The sequence below is a fragment of the Vipera berus genome, assembly GCF_964194415.1.
Source record: "Vipera berus genome assembly, chromosome: 1".
Lineage (NCBI taxonomy): Eukaryota > Metazoa > Chordata > Lepidosauria > Squamata > Viperidae > Vipera > Vipera berus.
The window spans coordinates 133,829,918-133,853,029 of record NC_138202.1 but is presented as its reverse complement, the minus strand read 5'-3'; the positions used below and the strand labels follow the sequence as shown (position 1 = coordinate 133,853,029).

The 23,112-nt window shown below is 39.3% G+C and overlaps 1 protein-coding gene across 2 annotated transcripts; it reads left to right on the top strand.

The window, feature by feature from the left end:
- The first annotated feature begins 648 nt into the window (after positions 1–648).
- Positions 649–22,314, top strand: MARCO (macrophage receptor with collagenous structure). Of its 2 annotated transcripts, XM_081313483.1 has the most exons (18): positions 649–703; positions 1,181–1,225; positions 1,769–1,870; positions 4,252–4,464; positions 6,298–6,342; positions 7,854–7,898; positions 8,364–8,426; positions 8,535–8,567; positions 10,581–10,634; positions 10,735–10,770; positions 13,423–13,530; positions 15,000–15,107; positions 15,699–15,743; positions 17,913–17,996; positions 18,591–18,644; positions 19,625–19,669; positions 20,785–20,958; positions 21,264–22,314. In XM_081313483.1, the coding sequence occupies exons 2-18, from the start codon at positions 1,183–1,185 to the stop codon at positions 21,392–21,394; spliced, it is 1,383 nt and encodes a 460-aa protein (XP_081169609.1). In that variant the 5' UTR covers positions 649–703; positions 1,181–1,182; the 3' UTR covers positions 21,395–22,314. The 2 variants fall into 2 exon arrangements, with proteins under 2 accessions (XP_081169609.1, XP_081169608.1); XM_081313482.1 differs by lacking the exon at positions 649–703 and having other exon boundaries at positions 926–1,225.
- Positions 22,315–23,112: the final 798 nt, after the last annotated feature.

Here is a 23,112-nt window from a genome sequence, read left to right as displayed (position 1 = left end):
CTGAAATTCCATACCTTTGTGGCAACCTGCCTATCTAACCACATAAAGAGGGATTCAACAAAGGGAAGAAGAGATGGGAACCATTGGACAGGATGGGAAAGAATAGAATAGAATAGAATAGAATAGAATAGAATAGAATAGAATAGAATAGAATAGAATAGAATAGAATAGAATAGAATAGAATAGAATAGAATAGAAAGTTTATTGTTACTTCAAATGTACACTAATCGGCATACATTAAAATGAAATTTCATTGCATACAGCTCTCAGGGGATCACGTCCTCCAATATACACTACATAAAAAGGAGAGTTTGTCTATGGAGATTTCTCAATCATTCAGGTCATGGTTTACCCAAAGGGTGCTTTTCCAAAAGGCAACTGGATTTTCTTTGTTGGATTTTTCCTTGAAAACTTTCCACTTCTCATCCACAAAGCTTCCTCAGTTCGATTCTATTAATACGTTTTCTTCTTGTGCAAGCCCTCCACCCCAATCAACTACTACTTCAGCATTTTTCTTTCCACTGCTATCCCATTTCACAATGACAGTTATAGACTATTAGTTGTTGCAATCACTCCTACCCATAAAACAATGCTGAGTTAGGCGTATGGATGTCTCTTTACATAAGCACAATGAGTCAAAAAGTACCGGTCTTTCTTATTTCTTCTTGAAATAAGAAGTCATTGTGCAAATGACAAAATCACAGTAAGGATTTTAGGTTTTTATCTCTGTCTCTCTGTCTCTGTCTCTGTCTCTGTCTCTGTCTCTGTCTCTGTCTCTCTGTCTCCCTGTCTCTCTCTCTCTCTCTCTCTCTCTCTCTCTCTCTCTCTCTCTCTCTCTCTCTCTCTCTCTCTCTCTCTCTCTCTCTCTCTCTCTCTCTCTCTCTCTCTCTCTCTCTCTCTCTTTAATATTAAAGGATATATTCACCAGCTCATACTTAGATGTTTTTGGGGAAGTACAAAAGATACTCTGCTAGGTTTTTTTTGTGTTTTTTTTGCAAGTGTAGTAAAAATAAAATCCAGCCAATGGCAAGTGTTTTTGAAATAAGATGCATTTCCAGAAGATAAAATTAGTAAATTTACCCTGATAGGATTGCAGTTTATAGTAAAACTTTGATCATGGACAACTTAAATAGCTTCACTGGTGATGAATTAAAAGACACTAAAATATTCTCATTTTCAGAGATGAATTTTGGATCATCTGGACTCACACCATTTGAAATTAGTGGTAAAGTATTTTTACTATTTGATTATCATCTATACTTTGATCAAATTATCTAAGACAATTTATAAGTGATTGATTAGTGAGAATTTGTCTTTTATAAATGGAATTAATTTGTTATTGCATTAAATGGCATTATTTTATGGCAGTGACATAACTTTTACAGTAAAAGATAATGAAAATTAGTACTAAGATGTGAATTCTAGGGGAGACAGTTATTTCTTGATTGTAGTTCTCAGCAGAAGTATTTAGAAATTTGAATGACCTTAGTAATCAAATATACTTTCAAATAAGCTTGCATAGATTATACCTACAAAAACTTTTGTCTAGAAATTAAACAATTTACCCTCTGTTAAACATATTAATAAAGAATGACCTGTTTAAATCATACTGCTCAATAGGATCCACATTTTATAAAACTTTGTGTAGAGGATTATGGTCTGAAGCTATCATTATTAGACCAGTAATGGTAATTTCAGTCACTTGTAGAATCAAATGATGGACTTATACTACTCTGTATATACCTGTATATTTTTCCCCAAATTTTAGAACCAAAGAAAGAGAAAAAGACTTGCAGATGCTGTATTTGGTCTGTACTCATAATATATTTGGTTATGCTCACGGGAGGCATGGGACTGTTGGCCTATGAAGGTAACCTATATTAAATGCAATTTAATTTTTTAAATCAAAAGATGAAAAACTGCCTGTTCTCACACCACTGATATTGCTAAATCTAGTTGAGTGAAATCCTTAGCTAGCCTGGTGCATTGGGTTAGCAGCATTGAAGTAGCAGTTCAATATATTGTATGTTGTGTGAAAGTCACAGCTGATGGTAAGAGATATCATATTATGTCCCTCCAGTTAGCCAGGTATTTTGGGGTGCCCTCTTTGATTACTGTATTTCAGCTCATGAGGGTTTTCCCCCACACTCTTTTTAATGATCTGGAAAGAATATAGAGTTATAAAAGTACAGAGAACCCACCCATCCTGAAAAGTTCAAAAAAAAAAGTGAGAGCATTTCTAACCGGTACCTGAAAAATAAAAACAGTGCCAAAGATGATTTCCCAGCATTCAATAAATAACCTTCAGACCTTTAGCTTCCCAACCTGTTTTCCAGATGCTTTTGTCTTCAGCCACATGTGGGTCTGATTAGTCATCCTGAGTTTTCTCATGGCAATCTGGGTAGCTCTTTACAATGCTTTTTATATTGCCACAAAATATTAAGTTTTAAAACAGTGGCAGCAAAAAACAATAGGAAATCATTCTGAAGTCCAGATTAAATTGCAGACATATTCTGGGGACAGAAGAAGCTAAAAGCTAAAAATGTCACTTTACTCCAAGCATCCCCTGAGCCTTTAGCTGATGAATTGTGGGGCACATTTGGACAGAAAATATGGTACCATCACTTTTCTTTTGATTGGTTAGCTTGCTGATTGATTGTTTATGTGACATCAGGTGACCACATAGTTTTTATCAATTTTTCTTTTAACTTTACATTTTTTTAAAAAAGTGTGTGAGAGAGAGAGAGAAGGAAATGGAAATAGCATAGAAAAAAAGGCAGGGAGAAAGGAGATGGGAAAATCACAGAAAAATGGATGATACATGCACACAGAGACAGAGAGATTAAGAGAGTAAATATGGGGATTGTAGGTCAAGGTTAAAGTTTCTTGTAAGACTGCAAAGGTCAAAGACAGCAAATTGGCTTTGGGGTCTTATAAATGTTCTTAGTTTTCTGGCTAATAATGATGAGCTGCATTCCACATCTGCGTCACTTGCTTTCTTAGTACTTAATGGTCCACAGCTGAAGCCAGGAATATTTATATTGGATGCAGCAGGTAGAGGAAGCCATGACCTTGTGGCTATTCCTTCATCGGTGAAGGCACTATATAAACTGATCCAATGATAGCATATGGCTGATAACGAATGTGCCTCCAATATGAGCATCGGTATATCTTAGGGGCTGGAAATGCTGGTGGGTAAAAAATCATTGGTCATGCTCTTGTGATCATCATCCTTCAGATGTTACCCTACTTCTTTTCAGTGTAGAGAACATGTGCTAGAACATGAAACAAGCTTTCAGTGCATTTAAACTGCATTTAAAGAATGGCATGGAAGGTCTGCTGCTGGGACTAATTCACTCATAGGTACAGGTTGCCCTCTAACATTGCAGTGATCACCAGATTGGAAGATCTTCCAGTTCCACTCAATTTCTTTGAAGAAATATTTCTGTTGTTGTTCAGTTGCTAAGTTGTGTCTGACTCTTTGCGATTCCATGGACCACAGCATGCCAGGCACCCCTGTTTTCCACTGTCTCCCCAAGTCTTCCCAAACTCATGTCCACTGTGCTGATGGTATTGTCTAATCAGAAGAAACATGAATGAACACATATCCCAATAACTGAAGTCTTTGGCCAGCCCTGTCCCTTTGGATAGGAACATACAGTATATCCAAAGAGAACATCCATAGTTAATGTTTTCTTGCTTTGGCAATACCTCCATTCCCATTTTTAGCATCAGATTAAATTGCATTGCATAAAGCAATATATTTCCTTCAAGCACTAACTTTGAAGTAACAAGTAGTTACCTATTTGTAAAATTAACTATTACAGTAAAATAATAAAACATGAATAGTGAAAAGGCAAGGTGCTAACTGAATCTGAATTAATCTGTATCTTTTACATCACAGAAATGTGACAGTCAGTAGGATCCTGCTACAATAATTGCTTTAGTGTGTTTTATATGACATTAACAATAGCAAGAGATCAGTGATTTGGCCCGGTATGGAGTAGAAGGACATGTCCCAGTGATAGTTTTCACAAATTGTGATTATTTATATAACTTCAAGAGAGCATTTACAGCATTAGAACAAGGCTTCCTGACAACTTACAGGCTTTGGTTAAAACAGGAAAGTTCTTCACATAATTTTGTATTTTCCTATCTTAAAAAAATGAAAACTAACTTAGAAAATTAGCACAGTTGGATAATGGTGAATAAACTCTGGCTATTTCATTACTTTCTGTTCATTTTTCTCAGTCTATATGTTGCACAAAATTATAAATAACATGAAAGAAGACAGACAAGCAAGCCTAGTGAATCATCTTCCTAATGGCACCATGGAGAATGAGATCCTTTTTGGAATCAATGCTCAGAGTGATCAAGGACACTGGATCCACAGTTTTAAAAAAGAAATTCATGTAATCAAACTGAGCAACCAACATCTGCAATGGGAAATGGCAAACATTACAGGTACATCCTTATTTTGTTTTATCCATCTTTCTACTGTGCATATTAAGCATTTTGAATGCTGTATACAAAATGGAATGGATATCTTAGTTCAAATGCCACATTGATAATTCTGGGGGCATATCTGCTCACGGTCTTTTCTTTGCTCCCTTGCAAGAGTTCATGGACAAGAGCTTGAATATAAAAAGTTAAACTTGCTCCATTAAGCCATTAGAAACAAATTATGTATAAAAAAAATTCTGGAAAGCAAATGTACAGATTATCTTAGTCTCAAAGGTTTCCGATTAAGAGCTTTCCAACAGTCCCAATTTATGCAGGAGATGACCCAGAATGAATACATAAAAGTATGTATCCTTTGCTAGTGATCATGTTGTACCTGTCTTTGTACATATTATGATATAACCTATAGGGGGATGGATGGAAGGAAGGAAGGAAGGAAGGAAGGAAGGAAGGAAGGAAGGAAGGAAGGAAGGAAGGAAGGAAGGAAGGAAGGAAGGATCCAATTTGGTGCTTTCATCAGTTTAGTGTAGATGCTATGATGTTGTAATGGTATGTGCAGTGGTGGGATTCAAATATGTGAACATATTTGATACTGCTTCCGGAAGTCCATTCTGGGACTGGGCAACAAAAATATTAGCTACCAGTTCTGCTGAACTGGTGTGAACTGGCTGAATCCCACCACTGGGTATGTGGGAAAGACCTTGGGAGATGGAACAAAGGGACACTGTCTAGGGATAGAAGACAGAATAGCAGTGGTGGGATTAAGCCAGTTCACACCAGTTTGGCAGAATCAGTAGCTAATTTTTTGTTGCCCAGGCCCAGAATGGACTTCCAGAAGAGGCATCCACACAGAGAACTGATTGTTGACATATCTGAATCCCACCACTGCAGAGTAGCCTGCAGTTGGATAGTGGGTGGGGCAAGAGACTCAGAAGGGATCCTCCATAGTTTTAGTTTGTCTGGCTGTAAAGGAGAAAACAGCAAAATTGTACCTTGAGATCGTGTAGCTTTACAATAAATAGAATTAGATTATCTGGTCATGTTTCCTGTCTGTTCTACCAGGCTGACAGATGTATCATTGATCTGAGGCTTTATTATTATTATGATGATGATCTGGGTTGGATTAAATAGGTAAAGTCAGTCCCTTAGCAACATTCAAAAACTGTTTTAAGCACACCTATTACTACTGCTGTCACCCACAATTCTACAAGGTTACCAGAATAATCACATTAACATTCACTAGCCCAGTACTACTGTTCAGGATTGGGTACCAGCCCTTTCAATCACCTTAGCAAAGAGCAGAACATACGGTACTTTTTACATTGATTATATTCCTATTTGTCTCTATTTTATTAGCACATTTGTTTCTTCTTCATGTAGACTTGTACCTTGTTGAGAGGAGTTGAACCTATTGGAGTCTGCAGTATTTACTATGATATTTGGGTAGAAATCTCTTGATCTGACTATAAATACCCAAGAAGGGCCTTCTGTACACCTTGGAAATGTCATGACAAATAAATTGATGGAATGTTTGAAATGAAACTGAAATAAGGACATTTGAAAGGAATAATTAATTGTTTGCATGGGAATGATACTGATATTTCTAAGAGTGGAATTCAAACAAATGCTATAAATATTTGTACTGTAATCCATGAAAAAAATGAGGAAAAGGAGGTCATAAACACTGTGGGAATGTTGAAAATTATAACTGGAGAAATGTTAAAATATGGTTTACATCTGGAGTAGCTGTGTAGCTTGTTTAATAAGTGTGTGAAAAATGATTGATTTTAGTTACAGACGTATGCTATTTCCAACAGATGTCAATATTTTTTTCAGACCAAATTAAAAGCAACATGATTCAAGGCATTGCAGGACCTCCTGGTGGGTAAATATAATATGACCTTCTAATCACTTTCTATTCTTTCTTTTATTGCTCCAACTTAATTGAGGGGTCCTTGGTGTTCTCTGAGCTTACTTGTTTTCTTGCAGAGGTTTCATTATCCAAACTAGGTAAACTGAGGCAAGCTCAGATAGAATCAATGACCCCTCATTTCAACCCTGAACTACAAATATTTTGTTTTATTGGGTCCAACTTCATTCCTGTAAAATATATGAGTGACTAAAATTACATGATAATCTACAAACAAGCAAATGTCATACATATCTGAGTTCTAGCAAGCAAAAAGACCAGCTCATCTAAACTTCTACAGCATTCATTTGAAGCATGGTTACTAAATTGTTCATTTTTGTCTTACCGGATTCAACAGAAATGTGTGAAAATGTGCCTGTTGAACACCATTAGTGGATGTATCCAAAGAAATCAGCAGTAATCTGTACATTTGTAAAAGGAACAGGAGAAATAATCCCATTATCCAATCTGCAGTGCTGGAATATATAGCAAGTTTTAAAAAAAGTATTCAATTTTTTATTATTATTTTTTAAATTCCATTTGTATCCCGCCCTTCTCCGAAGACTCAGGGTGGCTTACAAGCTTAGCAGTAGCCTTCATTCTATGTATATGCCTGCTTATTAGGGCTTTCACACACCCCCAAGCGGCATTATTACAAAGTCAGCTTAATTGCCCCCAACAATCTGGGTCCTCATTTTACCTACCTCGGAAGGATGGAAGGCTGAGTCAACCTTGAGCCTGGTGGGATGCGAACCTGCACTAATTGCAGGCAGCTGGTGTTACTTAAGGAGGCATTAGCCCACTGCTCCACCAAGGTAGGAGTTAAATGGGTAGGTTAAAGGAAATAATGAAAAAAAAAGGCAATTAAGAAAATTAAAGAAATCACATTAAGGAAATTCAGCTTCCAAAAATATCTCTCTTAAGCAAAATGTACATTCTGGGATAAATGTGCAAGAAAACGCACATGATTTTTTTTTGCGGATTAAAAAAGAAAGAAAAAAGCAGCTTCATGCAGAAATCGGATGGAACAAATGTAAGGAATGAAAACATTAGACGCAGAAAGCAATCAAAACTGACAGATTCACCTATCCCTGATGCAAATAGGCTGGGTGGGATACCTGGAGACTTGAATAGATGGATTCCATGATTATGTATAGAAACTCCAAGACAATTTCCCTACATGTAGGCACTTCAGATCTTCTGCCAGATGAATACAAGGAGAAAGATTAGGGACAACGGCTATAAATTCCTTTCATCCTAAAAAACACATGTTCTCTGAATTTTACGCACAATTCACCTCTCCAGCCATGAAAATACTTTTACTAATGAATTCATGTGCCTGTTATATTAACGTACAATTTTAGTGGCCCTTTAGACTGGTCTCTGCTGCTGATTTATGACGTGTGTGTGTGTCTCTCTGTGTGTGTAATAGCAGCAACTAAGAAGACTATGAAAATACGAATCTTCTTTTCTTCATATTCAGGTCCCAAAGGAGAAAGAGGAATTCCAGGAAGACAAGGTGACCAAGGTAAGTAAAAGTTACATTTTCAAATATTCAGTTTTGAATTTACAGCATTGACCCAGTGCAGACATAACAACCCTGTTCTATTAATAAGCTATGTGCCTATTCATTTTCCTGCTTCCTTAGCTGTCTTCCTGAGTAGGATATGAAGTCAGGAATGGTCATGTGACTTAGACCTAACAAAATGGTTCCCTAAGCTAACTTCATACAGCCTGAGCTACACCATGAATTGTCATTGCAAGTTGCAAACATAGTTAGGAATTCATATCTGACCTCTATAGATTCATTAAAATAATGAATACCTGTTTCATTGCTGAAGCGCGGTCAATGTGAAATGAAATGGCCACTAAAATAGGCGGCCAATATGTGATTTTTATTAAATGGCAGATTCAAGGTTTGAGCTTTAATCATTTATGGCAAGTATATATCATATAAAATCTGCTATAAATCCAATTTGGGGGCATCTTTTAGGAGATAAAGGTGAAAAAGGAGACGTTGGTTTAACAGGAATCAAAGGAGACCCTGGAACAAAAGGTAAGCAAATAAAACTACAATCCCCACCTTCAAGCAGAGGGCTGAGGGTGAGGTGGTGATATTAATGAATTACTGATTTTTAAGCCTCCCTTCCTTTTTCTCTTTCAGGGATAGGACTTTCTGGACCGAAAGGAGAACCTGGTAATTCTTGAGCTGCAGTCTGAACCTCTATGCTGTGAAGTCAAGAGGGGTGTTATCCATTCCATATGAACCATTTAATTTCTTTTGGCTATTCCTGGGTTTTCTCCTGAAGGACATTGTGCTAGATCTTTGGTCATTCAGCTTCCTTCTTCTGGGAGAAGCATGTGGTGGTGGCTGTTTGGGGTGTAGGCTATTGAGGTGTGTGAGGAAGTCATCCAGTTTTTCTTTGCCGTGTGGCCAGATTACGAAGGTGTCATCTACGTATCTGAGCCAGAGTTTGGGTTTGTGGTTGGATTTTTCTAGAGCGAGGGTTTCAAAGTGTTCCATGTAGAGGTTTGCGATGACAGGTGAAAGGGGTGATCCCATGGGTGCTCCTTCCATTTGTTTGTATCTTTGTCCATTGTAGATGAAGTATGTGTTGGATAGGCAGTGGTTGGTCAGATCTAGGATGTATTTGGGGGGTTGTATTTATTTCAGATAGCCTACACCCCAAATACAATTCACCATGGAAACAGAAGCTAACAATCAACTTCCCTTCCTTGATGTCTTAGTCTACAAGAAATCCAACGGCTCCCTAGGACACACTATCTACATTAAAAAAACACACACAAACCGCTATCTGAACGCACTCTCACACCACCACCCAGCACAGATCAACTCCGTAGCCAAGACACTCATCTCCAGAACAAAACACCTAGCTGACGAACAACACCTAAAAACCGAACTACACACTCTCACTAATGTACTAACAGCCAATGGATTCCAAAGAAACACGATTACCAACTTAATCCGAAGAGAGACACCCACAAAAACCCAAGACAGAGAACAAGAAAATGGCAAAGCCCTCCTCCCATACTTAAAAGGGACCACAGACAGAATCAGCAAGATCCTCCAAAAACACAACATCAAAACAGCATTCTACACAGACAGAAAAATATCCACCATCCTAAGAAACCCCAAAGACATAATTGGGTTAGAAAACCAAGGAGTATACGAAATCCCATGCACTACCTGCCCCACCACATACATCGGACAGACCAACAGAAGAATAAGTGCACGCATTGAAGAGCACAAAAACTCACTCAGAAAGGGAGAACAAACTTCATCCCTGGTCCAACACTTTGAAGCCACGGGACATGAAATTGATTTAAAAAAAACCCAAAACTATCGCCAAAATCGAACATTTTAACAACAGAATAATCAGAGAAGCCATTGAGATAGAAAAACGCCCCCACAGCATGAACAAACGAGATGATACCTCTCGCCTACCAGCCATTTGGAAACCCGCCTTGATTGACAGACAAGTCCCAACCACCAAGAATGATACCAGACCCAAACTCATGATAACATCACATGACATCACCACCACACAAACATTCAAAAAGCAAATCCGAACCCACAATGATAACGACGCACAACCACAAAACAGAAACCTAACTACAGCTGCAACATCAGCCACTTTAAACCCCTCCAAACCACACAATAAGCAAACTGACACCCACTATAAAAACATGTCACCACCACAAACACGAAGCCGAACAAAAGCAGCACAACTCACCAGCTCAGGTCTAAGGCTGGCAGCTGAGACCAGCCCATCCACTCAAAACACACCCCCACCCAATCAGAACACACCCACCATTCAAAACACACTCCCACCCAATCAGAACACACCTAATCCCCCACCCAATCAGAGCACACCTCCACCCACAGAACACACCCCCTCTGGCAGTTTAAAAAAGAGGAACAAACAGCCACCACCACATGCTTCTCCCAGAAGAAGGAAGCTGAAGCCACCAGCCTGAGGATGACGGATGGGATTCCGTCGAAACGTTGCTCCTACACCTTCAATTCTACGCGGGAAAAACCCCGAATGACCAAAGATCCATATATGTGTGTGTGTGTGTGTGTGTGTGTGTGTGTGTGTATGCAAATCCCTCTGAGCTCAGTGATACTTAATCCCTAGTACATACAGAGAATAAGATTGTATTTTAATCTGTGCTGCATATGTTTTAGGAGTTCCAGGAATACAAGGATATCCTGGTTCCCCAGGAGAGAAAGGTGATACAGGTAATAAAGTAATCAGATGCTGAAATTCAAGTAAAGTTTAATTGTGTTGCCAATTCTTGTTCTGCATTTATTTTTATTTTTCTCTATATTTTGATTATAGGAGCCATGGGACCAGAAGGGACAAAAGGAGAGCAAGGTCTACCAGGCTGGATTTGCCTCTTTAAACACTTTTTCTTAAAGTGATTCTCCTGGGAGATCCTTAAATATTACTTCTATTGCATAGATCCTTGACAAGTTCACTGGTCAGAAGTCCAGTCCAGCATTTGTTTCAGTTGTGGACTGAAGTTCAGAGAAGTTCCAAAGCAAGATAGTGGTCAGATGATGGTGACTGAGGAGTCTAGTTTTCAGTCTTATGAAAAAGGAACATATGGTTAATTATTTATTATATTATCAATGTATTTTTACAGCAGGAATTAGGATAGGGCCTTTCAATATCTTCTTTCTTGGGAGACCTGGAGAAAACATTGGTAAGTCTTGGTTACAATGCACAGGAACCATGTTCTACTCCAGTTCTTAGAACGAAATGTCTTGGGCTGCCCTTGGTTTCCAGATTTATTTCTAGTCAGAGATAAGTGTGTAATCCAAACTTGAAAGTCCTTTTATCTTCCAAAGTTATGATTCCCATCCTCCAAATGTCTAACTTGGTCTTTTCAACCTTCAAACCCTACATATCCTGGGACAATATCATCCAACAATTCTGTTTATGGACCATATCAAGGCTAGGAAAGGTTGGTCTAAATGCATATAACTTGAGCAACTCCATTTTCAAATGTTAAGACTGAAATAAAACCACCAAGGCCATTTTGCTGAAATGAAATTAAGACAATTTAGCCACATTATTACTAGGGGTGGTTGCACAGTCAGTGAGATATTTAGAGAGGATTTAGTATTTTTATCTACTTATCAAGGCCTTCCCATTGTTTGATGACATATTTTATACTTACAGTAGATGACAAAGACAGAAATAGCAATATATCATTTGATAAATAGATAGATAGATAGATAGATAGATAGATAGATAGATAGATAGATAGATACTGTAGATAGAGATATATGATTTTGTAATAGCTACAAATGCTGAACAATTGTCTATCTTTTAGTATAGTCAATATGTAACACATATTTCAAAGGAATAGACAACTTGTGCTAATTCATAGTTACACAACCATCACCACAAAGAAGTCTACCGTATTTTCCAGCATATAAGACGACTGGGCGTATAAGACGACCCCCGACTTTTGAGAGGATTTTCAAGATTTTTCGTCTTATACGCCGGAAAATACTTACATGCCAGTTGCCAAGTGTCCGACACAAGCCCGATTCAGACCCGTCTGATGCAGATGGTGCAAAGCCCTGCCAGTTCCTGCCCGACGCCGGACGGCTCCACTGGTGCCGCCTCGAGAGGGAAGGGCGTGAGGCGCCTGCCACGGCTCCCTGAGGACTCCTTAGCAGCCGGGGAGCGCGCGCATGCGTAGGACTGCCCTGCCAGCTCCCGCCCGACGCCGGACGGCTCCGCCGGTGCCACCTCGAGAGGGAAGGGCGTGAGGTGCCTGCCACGGCTCCCCGAGCAATCCTTAGCAGCCGGGGAGCACGCGCGTGCGCAGGACTGCCCTGCCGGCTCCCGCCTGACGCCAGCCTGCCCTGCTTCCTCCACAGTGAGAGGGGAGGGTGTGCCTTCCTGGGCTCGTCGACTTGCAGCCACACCAGAGCCGAAAAGGGCTTTTCCTTCCACCCACCCTTTGGAATAAACGCAAGAGCTCCCGGGGTCTGGCGTTTGCAAGGGGGAGGGGAAGGGGCTTAGAGGCTCTTGGGGGTGGGAAGGGAGAGTCACATTGGAGGGGGGACTGGACTAAGGAGGCTTGAAGTTGCTTTGCAAGAACGAGGGCGCTCGATTGATTTATGTACTATTTTCCAGCGTATAAGACGACTGGGCGTATAAGACGACCCCCAACTTTTGAGAAGATTTTCATGGGTTAAAAAGTCATCTTATACACCGGAAAATACGTATATATGTGTATATATATATATATATATATATATATATATATATATATATATATATATATATATATATATATATATATATATATACTGTATGTGAGCAGCCCCAATTCCTCCTTAAGGATCCCTGGAATTCCCTCAACTATAGTTTGAATTCATTGTCATCATTTCTTATAATTTTAGGCAAGAAAAATATGCAAAAAAAATATAAAACTGGATCAGTAAATCCAGGGCTGCTCATGTGTATGGCATGACCTGTTTGCATCACTGCCCTATCTCCTACAGCTTTCCATCTTCATGGAAAATAGTAAACATAACCCTCTGCCCACCAAAATTTGTCTTGTCCATTGTAACCCAGGCTTACTTAATTATACCATGTGGAATTAATCCAGTTCCCTCATTTGATCAGCACCCTGGAGCATAAACTAGCTACAAGGCTTAATTCAAATGACACCCTAGCCTAGCCATCAGGTTTTTGTCTTGAGCATTGTGCAAACCTGGCCTTTCTAATTGCATGCATCATGCTAATACTGTATTTAGGTTTGTTTTTGGTGTGAATACAGCCATCATGGTCTGTTAAGCCGTGATTTATGGCTTAGCATTTTGTGGAAATCCGGGCACTATGACAACACACCAAAGCAAATCAAAGTTTATTACAAGGAGTGAATCAGCCCTGAGATTACTACTGTAGCATAAATCACAATAAGATCAAGTCTCTTGTGTTCAGTATTGGACACTGCGTACAGTGGCTCAGTTAAAAAGAATTATTAAATCTCTTTCATATCAGGTATATCTGGACTAGATGGTGAAAAGGGATCAAAAGGGAATCTTGGGCCTGTCGGACCAAAGGGCGAACCAGGAATGAAAGGAGAAATGGGGGAGATGGGATCTCACGGTAAGATGAGTTATTACCATTTTGAAGAAATCTTTTATTCCTGGCTGTTCTTAGTGGAATGCTATTCTGCTGGTGCTGTGACAAAAGAAAGAGATAAATGATAAACTGGCTTGATTCTGTGAGGTTCGTGGTGCTCTCAGAGCTTGGTTGTTTGCCTGCAGGTGTTTCGTTACTCTGCTTCTTGCCACTGATGATGTTACCTAGTTGGGTAATGAAATGTCTGCAAGAAAACAACCAAACTCAGAGACGACCAAGGTCCCAACAGTTCAACCCTGAATTACAAATATTCTCATCTATTGTCCTGATTGTCTGGGCTGTATGAACTATTTTTCAGGGTTGGGGCTGTGTAAATTGCTATCTGGGATGAAACAGTGTAGCATGGCTGCCCACCAGAAATGTATTATTGTTTTTGTTACCTGAGCTTTTGGGTTGTAGATTTTGGCTGTTACTAAATGGCAGATTTTCTTATATTTCTTTGCTGCCATCTATCATTTCCTAGATGTTTGCAGCTGAAATCAATAATGCCTAATTTTTTAAAAAAGAAAAATACTTCCATTTTTCTTATTACAATATCAGGTAGCTATGTTAACATAATTTCAAGACACATTATAGGAAAAGAAAAGAAAAATCTACCATGTAAATTAAATCAGGCACTACACATGTGAAAAGGTACCAAATATAAGAAGTACTCCAGATTGTAGTCTATTGTTATTAATATAAATCATAAAATTCAACCGAGTTTGGTCAAATTATGGTTCCTGCCTCTGAAATCTTATTACTTTAAGTTTGCCTACAGTTTTTTTCTAATAGTTTTTCCAAATTACATTAAAACTCCCCTTCCCCAAACACATTTTATGTAACTTACTTATATGGCTCTCCACTTGCCAAACACTTTATTCCTCTATTCCACACTCATTCATTCATCCAAATCCAACCAAGCTAAAACCAAAATTCAGCTCCCCCTGGTACAGCTCCCCCAGCTGTAACTTTAATTTTTTTAAAAAAGAAAAAGTTGCAAATTAGTTATGTTGTAATTATTAAAGCCTGAAGTTAAACACTTCGCTGACCTAAATTAGCACATTTTTTTTTATCAGCTGAGTGCCTTCTAGATGGGTATATGGCCTTCATTTCTTATAATTCTCTAGCTAGTTGGGTATTCTAGTTGTGAGTTATGGAGACTACCGTTCTAAATCATGTAGAAACACCCAAGTGAGAAAATCTGTCTTAATTCATCACTCACATGACAAATGATCTCAAACGCCTGTTGACCCAGAAACAAAATATACATCTTCATCATTACTAGAGAGAGCTAATTGACTGGCAATGTGATTGTCTTAAGTGAAGAAGATATTAAGCAAATTAGTAGTTATTACCATGTTATGATGATGCTACAACTGAAAACAAACCCGGGACTGTACCAGTGAGAAAACTTCTGCCTTCAGACTTAGTGTGTTTAATCTGTTAAACAGGCTTACCAGGATCAAAAGGAGATGCTGGCGAAAGAGGAATCATGGGCCCAAGAGGAATAACTGGTGATCCAGGAGAGAAGGGAGAGAAGGGAAATGAAGGCCAGCAAGGTAACTTGAATGCAACCAAGTGCTATCCTGAATGTTGTATTTAGATCAAGGAGAATACTTAAGTACTCAATATACTTTCACTGTTTATGTGACATTTACTACTTTCAGAAGTAAATAGTTGGAACATGTTGTGGGTTAGCATTATAATTCAAACAGAAACTACTCAGACAACAAGCAGAGCACAGTCAGCCATATTTTACCAGCTCCCTATACTGGCATCTTAGCTATTTTTTACGCTGGTCCTTCCTGGTTTCTTTATTAATGTTGGGAAAATAATAAGAAAACATGGTGATCTAACGGAGGAGAGAGCTACAACGCATGGAGTGGAGGAAGACCCCAATTTCACATCTTCCATAGGGAGTGAAATAGAACTGGGAACAGCAGAGCTTTTCTGGAAGTTTGTGGTCATTCCTTCCTCTTGTCCTTGTGTCTTCAGACTCCCACCAGAAATCATCCAGGAATGCAACCAGTGCTGTTTGGTCTATATTTTCTATATAATGTATCATTTCATATGTCATGTTCATAACACACAAAGAATCTCTTATAGAAACGAACTCAAATGTATAGACAAGGAAATATTTTCTCTTTCAGGTCCACCAGGTCACGATGGTTTTCGTGGACCACAAGGAAATAAAGGTAAATAATGTTGTGTAAGTGCAATTGAAATGACCTCCTTATCGACTATACCAGGGGTCAGCAACCTTAAACACTCAAAGAGCCACTTGGACCTGTTTCCCAGAGGAAAAGAAAACACTGGGTGCACACGAGGCGGGGAGCTTGATTGAAGAGTTTAATTAAAAAGAAATTGAAGCTGCTATGCATGAGTTCTCTCTCCCTCCCTCCCTCCCTCCCTCTCCATTTCTCTCTCTCTCTCTTTTTCTTTCTCCCCCCTCTCTATCTCTTCCTCTCTGCTCACCTGGCAAGCTGGTTTCATGCTGTTCTCGATCAAGCTTACTGGGCTGGCTCTCTCCTGCCCTTGGTCTGCCAGTGCTCTTCCCCCACTCAGTGTGTGTGTGTGAGAGAGAGAGAGAGAAAGAGAGAGAGAGAGAGAGAGAGAGAGAGCTCCTACTTTCTGCTTTCTGCTGCTTCCTGTGGAGAGACAGCAAAGGCAGGAGCCCCTCGGAGAACAGCATGAGGCCACTCTCTTTTTTACACACAGACACACAGAAGGGAAGTGCAAGTGCCTCTCTCTGTCTCTGTCTCTCTGCAAATGGCGGAGGATGACTGGGAGCCGCAGGAGAAGGCTAAAAGAGCCACATGCGGCTCCAGAGCCGTGGGTTGCCAACCCGTGACCTATACCCTGACACAAACTTTCTCCAACACTATAACCCTATACTTACCAGAAGTCAATTTCCTTATATTAAGTAGCATTTATTTTTACATACTGTAGATGTGTTTAGGAGCACAATAATCTCACCCACTTCCTGGAAGTAAATGTTGCTGAATTAAACAGAGCTTAGTTTTGAATGAAAATACATGGGATTGCACTGCACAGCAAAGCAGGCTTACTAGGCAATAAGACATGCAGAGGCCAATAGGACTTATACCTGAGAAAATACTAAAACAAGAGCTACTAAACATTTTTCATAGAAGTAATTTGACTTCTGAGAACACATAATATAGAGAAGTCTTGACTGAAATTGCTAGATGTAATTACATTGTTGTTCCTAAAAAAGGAAGGGACTAGGGCTTGCTTATTTGGCATCAGATTGTATACATTAAAAGATTATTTGCAGACTTTCTTCCCCATTTTTCTCCTCTTTCATTGACCAGCATTTTCCACCTCATTTATTAAAGTGTTTTTGCCTTCCTCCACATTAGTCGATGGGTTTCTCCCAAATGGTAAAATGGTAAAAGTGAATTTTGAGTATCTGTGGCCTTGTCCATTCTAAGCACTGTTCCCTATTATAGATTTGCAGGCAAAAGCTGTTCTTGCTGACATGAGCAAGAAACGATTCGTGGTGCTGTGAATCAGCAAAAGATGAGGCAGAAAATGGTGGCCATTCTCTGCATTTCTTTTTGTTACAAAGCTGCTTACAACAGGAGATTGACAGTAAGAACAGATTTTGCCTGCAAATCCGTAATGTGGAACAAAAGGTGCAAAGCTACAGAGCAAAATCATCTACTGCAGCCCGGTATAACCTAATATAGCTAGTCCTTGACTTATGACTGCTCACTTAGCAACTATTTGAAATTACAATGGACCTCCACTTACAGCCTGGATTTCCAAGTTCTGATAGCCGCTCCCCCTTTCGCCATATGTTTGCCTTGCGGTGCTTGGCAACTGGCCTGCATGTATGGCCATTTCCAGTATCCTGCAGTCATGTGAATGGGATTTATTAGGCTTTTTTTTGCTGGGAACCAGCATTTGCTTATAGTGTCTAGGTACAATAGGTTCAATTAACAGCATCCACATTCATTTAATGACTGTGGTGTTCACTTAATCACAAAAAAAGTTTTAAAATTGGACATGGTCACTTGATGACCTGCTTGATGACTGCCCGGCTCAATTACAGTCATAATTCAAGGACTACCCATAGTCTGTATACCTCCTGATCTACAATTTCCAGAAGCCTCAGTTTACATTATTAAGGTTGGCATGGTTTTTAGACACAGTGATTGTGAAGTCTAGGAGTTGTAGTTCAAAATATTTTGACAGCACATGATCATGACAGCTGTTCAATTACTAGGTAATCTTTTCTTATCATGTTAAAAGGATGGTTCTTAGCACATCTTTTTTGTACACAATATGCAACTATCCTTTCACATTTGCTCTGCTATCACACCCTTTGATTTGCTTAACAGGTGCTGTTGGAAATGTGGGTTCACCAGGAACTCCTGGTCCAAAGGGTGAACAAGGGGAGAAAGGAGAAGCAAGTCAAGTTCCAGGTAAGCAAATACCGTGGGCTTTTTTTTTGTAACAATATTATTGAAGTCCATATTCCTCTGGTCTCCAGTTCAATTAATAATTTTCTTAAATCAAAATTCTTTTTTCCCCCTGAATGCCAATTATATAGTGTTTTGAAACTCTTAAGTCTTAAAAAAAAGTCCTTGTATCAAAGAAAGAAGGTAAAACTCACCAGGTCTCAAATTAAACTTGGCATTTTGAAAGTCTCTAATATCCATGATATAGTTAAGTAGATCATCTCCAGACATGATTACAAAGTGAGTAATGTTCTTTTTAAAGGCTTGTCTCAGGGTGCTCAATCCAATAGGGCATTACAAACCTCTTGCAAGGAGCTGCCATTCAGAGCTTGTGGACAATCTCCTGTTCTTCTCTTCTCCAGAGAGTTTCCAAAGGATTGGTCTACATGCCAATCTCTCATTCTTCAAGGCAGTCCTAGTCTCTGCTGTTTGTACAGATATCTTTAGTCTACAATGATTCACCTGACAGCTGAAAAAGCTGCAAATAGAATGTTTTAGTCGGCTGAAACATTAGCTTCCAAAGACTTTCTAACTTGTAGTTCTTCTTTCTTCTCTCAGGCCCACAAGGACAAAAAGGTGCTCAGGGTCAAAAAGGTAGTAAGGGAGATACAGGTAAATTGCAAAACGGATATCAATATTTTGCACATACATATAATCAAATGCATATGAACTTTATATTTTGTTTTGGTAGAATATAGATTTATAATGTTTAAATTATTATGGGCAAGTATTCTATAGAGCACGGGTGTCAAACTCGATTGAGTCATGTGACGTATCATGATGTTTTTTGCCTTTGTGGAGCTGGGGTGGGTGTGGCCTGTGTTTGACACATCCGGCCGGTGGGCTGCCAGTTTGACACACCTGTTATAGAGCACTCGTGACAGATGTCCTGTTCTCAACCCACTCTCCATAAATTCCATTTTATTGAGGCTACTGGATTATTCCATATGCCTTGTTTGGTTGATCTATAATGAAAAGCCATTGTAAAGATTCTTCAATGCTGGTTCTCCAATTTTGCTGTTAGACACTTGGGGAAAAATTCACCTATTATGGTAGTAGCAAAGAAGAAAATTGCAGGAAAAAATTCATTCTAGGACTACACGCTTTCAAGGGGTTCATGAAGTCAAATAAATACTTTAAAATTTCTCTGTTTTCATCATTGGCATCTTTCAGTCTCGAGAGACTATGGTATTGTGCTCTGGAAAGAGGTCCTAAAGCAGCATCTGGTGAAGTCAAATAAATATTTTAAAATTTCTCTGTTTTAATTTCTAATAAATATTGATAGGTATAACCTACACAACTAAACCTTTCAAGGATACCCCATAATTAAAAAAAGTTAAAATTTAAAAAATGGTCCTAAAACAAAATTGTTTGGGAACCACTGGTCTATAAGAACTCTTGCAATAGATATGCCTTGGGAAGTGTGGTACATAAGTAGGACATATATTATCTTTCTGGTACATGTTGCATTTGTTTTATTCATTCATCACTCCATTGTGTACTGTTTCTGTTTTCATTTATGGTTTTTTAAAAAAAGAACACACAAGCTATCTGGATGTTTTATCAACATTCTTTTAATTCTCTTAAACCAGGATTACCAGGAACACAAGGCTCTAAAGGTGAAAGGGGCATCTCAGGTAAATTATTCCCAACAAACTGTAGAACTTCTTTGCACGTGTGGAGCTGTAGATGAGCTGGGGTTTTTTATCTAGCATAAGAGCATAACAATTGCAAAAACACAATTAAAAAATGCACACAGCTATGTCTGTTCCAGAAGCAGGCAAAACTGTGATAGTACTCTTCGTATCAGGACTTATAGACAAGTAATAGGGTGCATTCCTTTGTTAGAAAAGATATTTGTGTTTATTATCCTTATTATACATTTAATCCAGGAGTTAGTTAGTTAGTTAGTTAGTTTGTTTGTTTGTTTGTTTGTTTATTTATTTATTTATTTATTTATTTATTTATTTATTTATTTATTTATTTATTTATTTATTTATTTAATTTTATTGAATTTGTATACCGCCCTATTCCCGTAGGACTCAGGGCGGTTTACAGGGCAGTTAAAACCATGAAATACAAAAATTAAAATCAATTAAAACAATTAAATTAAATTCAAGCCCCAAGAGTAAATCTAAAACCCAGTTAAATTAACAACCCCAGAGTCTGGACCAAACAGATCAAAAAGCCAAGTTTTCAGGTCACGGCGAAATGAGCGAAGGTCGGGGGCAGTCCTAAGTTCCGTGGGTAGTTGGTTCCATAGGGCAGGCGCACCCACAGAGAACGCCCTTCCCCTGGGAATAACCCGCCGGCATTCATTAACCGGCGGTACTCTGAGAAGGCCCTCCCTGTGGGGGCGCACAGGACGATGGGAAGATGATGCCGGCAGCAGGTGTTCCCTTAGATAGTGTTATGTTATTCTTTCCCAAGAGTGGCTTATCCACACAGGTGAACTAGGCGGTCACCTGAGGCATCAGGTTTAGTAGAGAAGCCTATATCAAGGAACAAAAACAAAAATTACAAATACCAAAATAAATGTATGGGCCATCAGTTGCAAGATTTGCACAGGATGCTCTAGTTAAAGTCCACCATTTCCCTCTAAGAGAGTTTATACTGAACCATCCTTTAGATGTGGAAAATCTCAAATGTATAGCTGGAGTAGAAAGGTAAATTTTCAATGGATAGTTGGCCCAATCAAACCTCTTAATGCTTTACCATTATCTTTTGAAATTACATACACAAACAACCACAGGATTCGGTGCTTTCCTAAGACTCATAGGACACGACAACCGTGGTCGTGTGGAGATTCTGCATAAAGGGGAGTGGGGCACCATCTGTGACGATCTCTGGGATGTGAATGCTGGCAACGTGGTTTGCCGAATGCTGGGGTTCAATCGGGCTGTTTCTACCTTCACTGCAGCTGCAGGTAATCTACTTCACAACTTTCATGAAATCAGAAAACGTGAGATTGGGGTGGGGGGATGGGGGGTTGAAACATGGGTCTACTCTTAAATAGCAAGGGAAATCTTTGCTGTGGGCCTTTGTTCTAGAGGGGAATTTTAGACATCTGAGAGAACAGCTAAAGGGAATATGGTTCCCTCAACAATCCCTCATATGTGTAAAATTAGATCTTGCAGCACAATGATGTCAAAAGAGTTTGTTTTCTTGCCTTGGAAACAATTTACATATTTACTCATTATATCTCTGTTTGTGTATTTTGACTCTCATCAGGATCTGGACAAATCTGGCTGGATGATGTACAATGTTCAGGAAATGAACACTCCATTTATTTGTGTAGTAAACGTGAATGGGGTGAAAACAACTGCAGTCATAGTGAAGATGCTGGGGTTGAGTGTGCTTAAGGCAGTTTTGCAGCGCAATCTGTAAAATAATATTGAAATAAGTGTCTCAGCCTTGTCATGCAGTGTGCATCTTACTGAGCAGTTACCTATTGCTTACTATCTTCTGTTGTATCAATGTATTTTTAGGTTCTTCTTTGATTGAGACCAATTTTAAAGATATATTTGATGTAACTAGGCTCACAAGTACACTGAGGAATGTTTTTTTATGTAAAAATCCCATAAATTGCATCTTTATTCACCTGGATCTATTGATACAGTTGGACTTCCTAATAAGAAGCACACATGGAGGATACATACCACAAAGCAATGAATATCTGCCAAGTTAGATTTCATCTTCAGTAAAGTAAAATGACCTTGCTAGGTTCTTCTGTAGATAAAACAATTGAACTTCACACCATCGTTTCATAAAACAGCCGGGATTCCAGGAAACATTCACCGCCTTGCTCACCTGAAGTAGAACTTTACAAAAAACGATGGCCATGTTTCTTTAGCCTTTATGTTACTTTCACCTTCTTCCAAGGGGTGCCTTTTCCTGAACTTCTGCATCAAGGTGGCATCATGTTGAGTCCCAATTCCGAACATGTGCATTGCTCAAGAGAACTCAAACACACTGGCCTCCTATTGTGAGGCATTGTCTTCCTTCAAGGCATAGTGTCCCTTTGGGTGACTGAGCTGGTTCTATGACCATCTGCTGTGGCCAACTCACCATGGCCCAACTCATTGTGAAACAAGTCGCTGCGGGACAAGAGTTACACTAATATCAAAGAAATGGTAGCATAGACTCATTAAAGAAAGGATGCAAAGAGAGGGACAAAATGAAACGTGAGTGACAAAAATTAAAAAATTATTTTATTTTAAATAATTAAACTGAATTGTTAAATTGTCCCAGGGCAAGTTCTCCCGCAGGGGGTTGTCTCATTCCCACCTGGAGCAATCGCAGCCTGACGCCTCTGCCAGAAGAAACACCCCTCTCCTTCTTTATGTGATGTCATTCTGATAACATTACAAGAGAAATCCTCACATATCTAAATATCTTGTAGCAGATATGTTGTAGGAGATCAGGAATGTATGCCTTAAAATACGAACAGAGTTTTATGCTTTCAGGGAATACCTGTGAAAGAGGTTATCTTCTGGGTGAACTGTGTATTCATATACAGTAGGAGGGCAGAAAACCATGAATCACTTTGATGAGTAATTCTTAGACTTCTAGAAGGTTTAGGTAAAGGTAAAGGTTCCCCCGCACATGCATGCTAGTTGTTTCCAACTCCAGGGGCCGGTGCTCATCTTCATTTCAAAGCCAAAGAGCCAGTGCTTGTCCGAGGACATCTCTGTGGTCATGTGGCTGGCATGAGTAGGCGCCAAAGGGGCACGGAACGCTGTTATCTTCCCACCTTAGTGGTCCCTGTTTTTCTACTTGCATTTTTTACGTGGTTTCGAACTGCTAGGTTGGCAGAAGCTGGGACGAGTAACAGGCGCTCACTCTGTTACGCGGCACTCGGGATTCGACCCGCCAAACTGCCGACCTTCTGATCGACAAGCTCAGCGTCCTAACCCACTGAGCCACCGCGTCCCTCTAGAAGGTTTACAGCTACTTGTTTCTTTTTCTTTCTTTTTTTCCCCCTTGGCATTTCTCTAACAAAAGCCTTGGACGATGACAGGCAGGGATATCCAAATTGGCATACATCAGTATCTGAGATCTGCTCACCCAGAAATGAAGA

Coding starts and splice junctions, on each gene's coding strand:
- MARCO (XM_081313482.1), top strand. CDS start 1,117: ATGGACAACTTAAATAGCTTCACTGGTGATGAATTAAAAGACACTAAA. Junction 1,871..4,251: donor GGGACTGTTGGCCTATGAAG/GTAACCTATATT, acceptor CATTTTTCTCAG/TCTATATGTTGCACAAAATT. Junction 15,744..17,912: donor TGGACCACAAGGAAATAAAG/GTAAATAATGTT, acceptor TTTGCTTAACAG/GTGCTGTTGGAAATGTGGGT.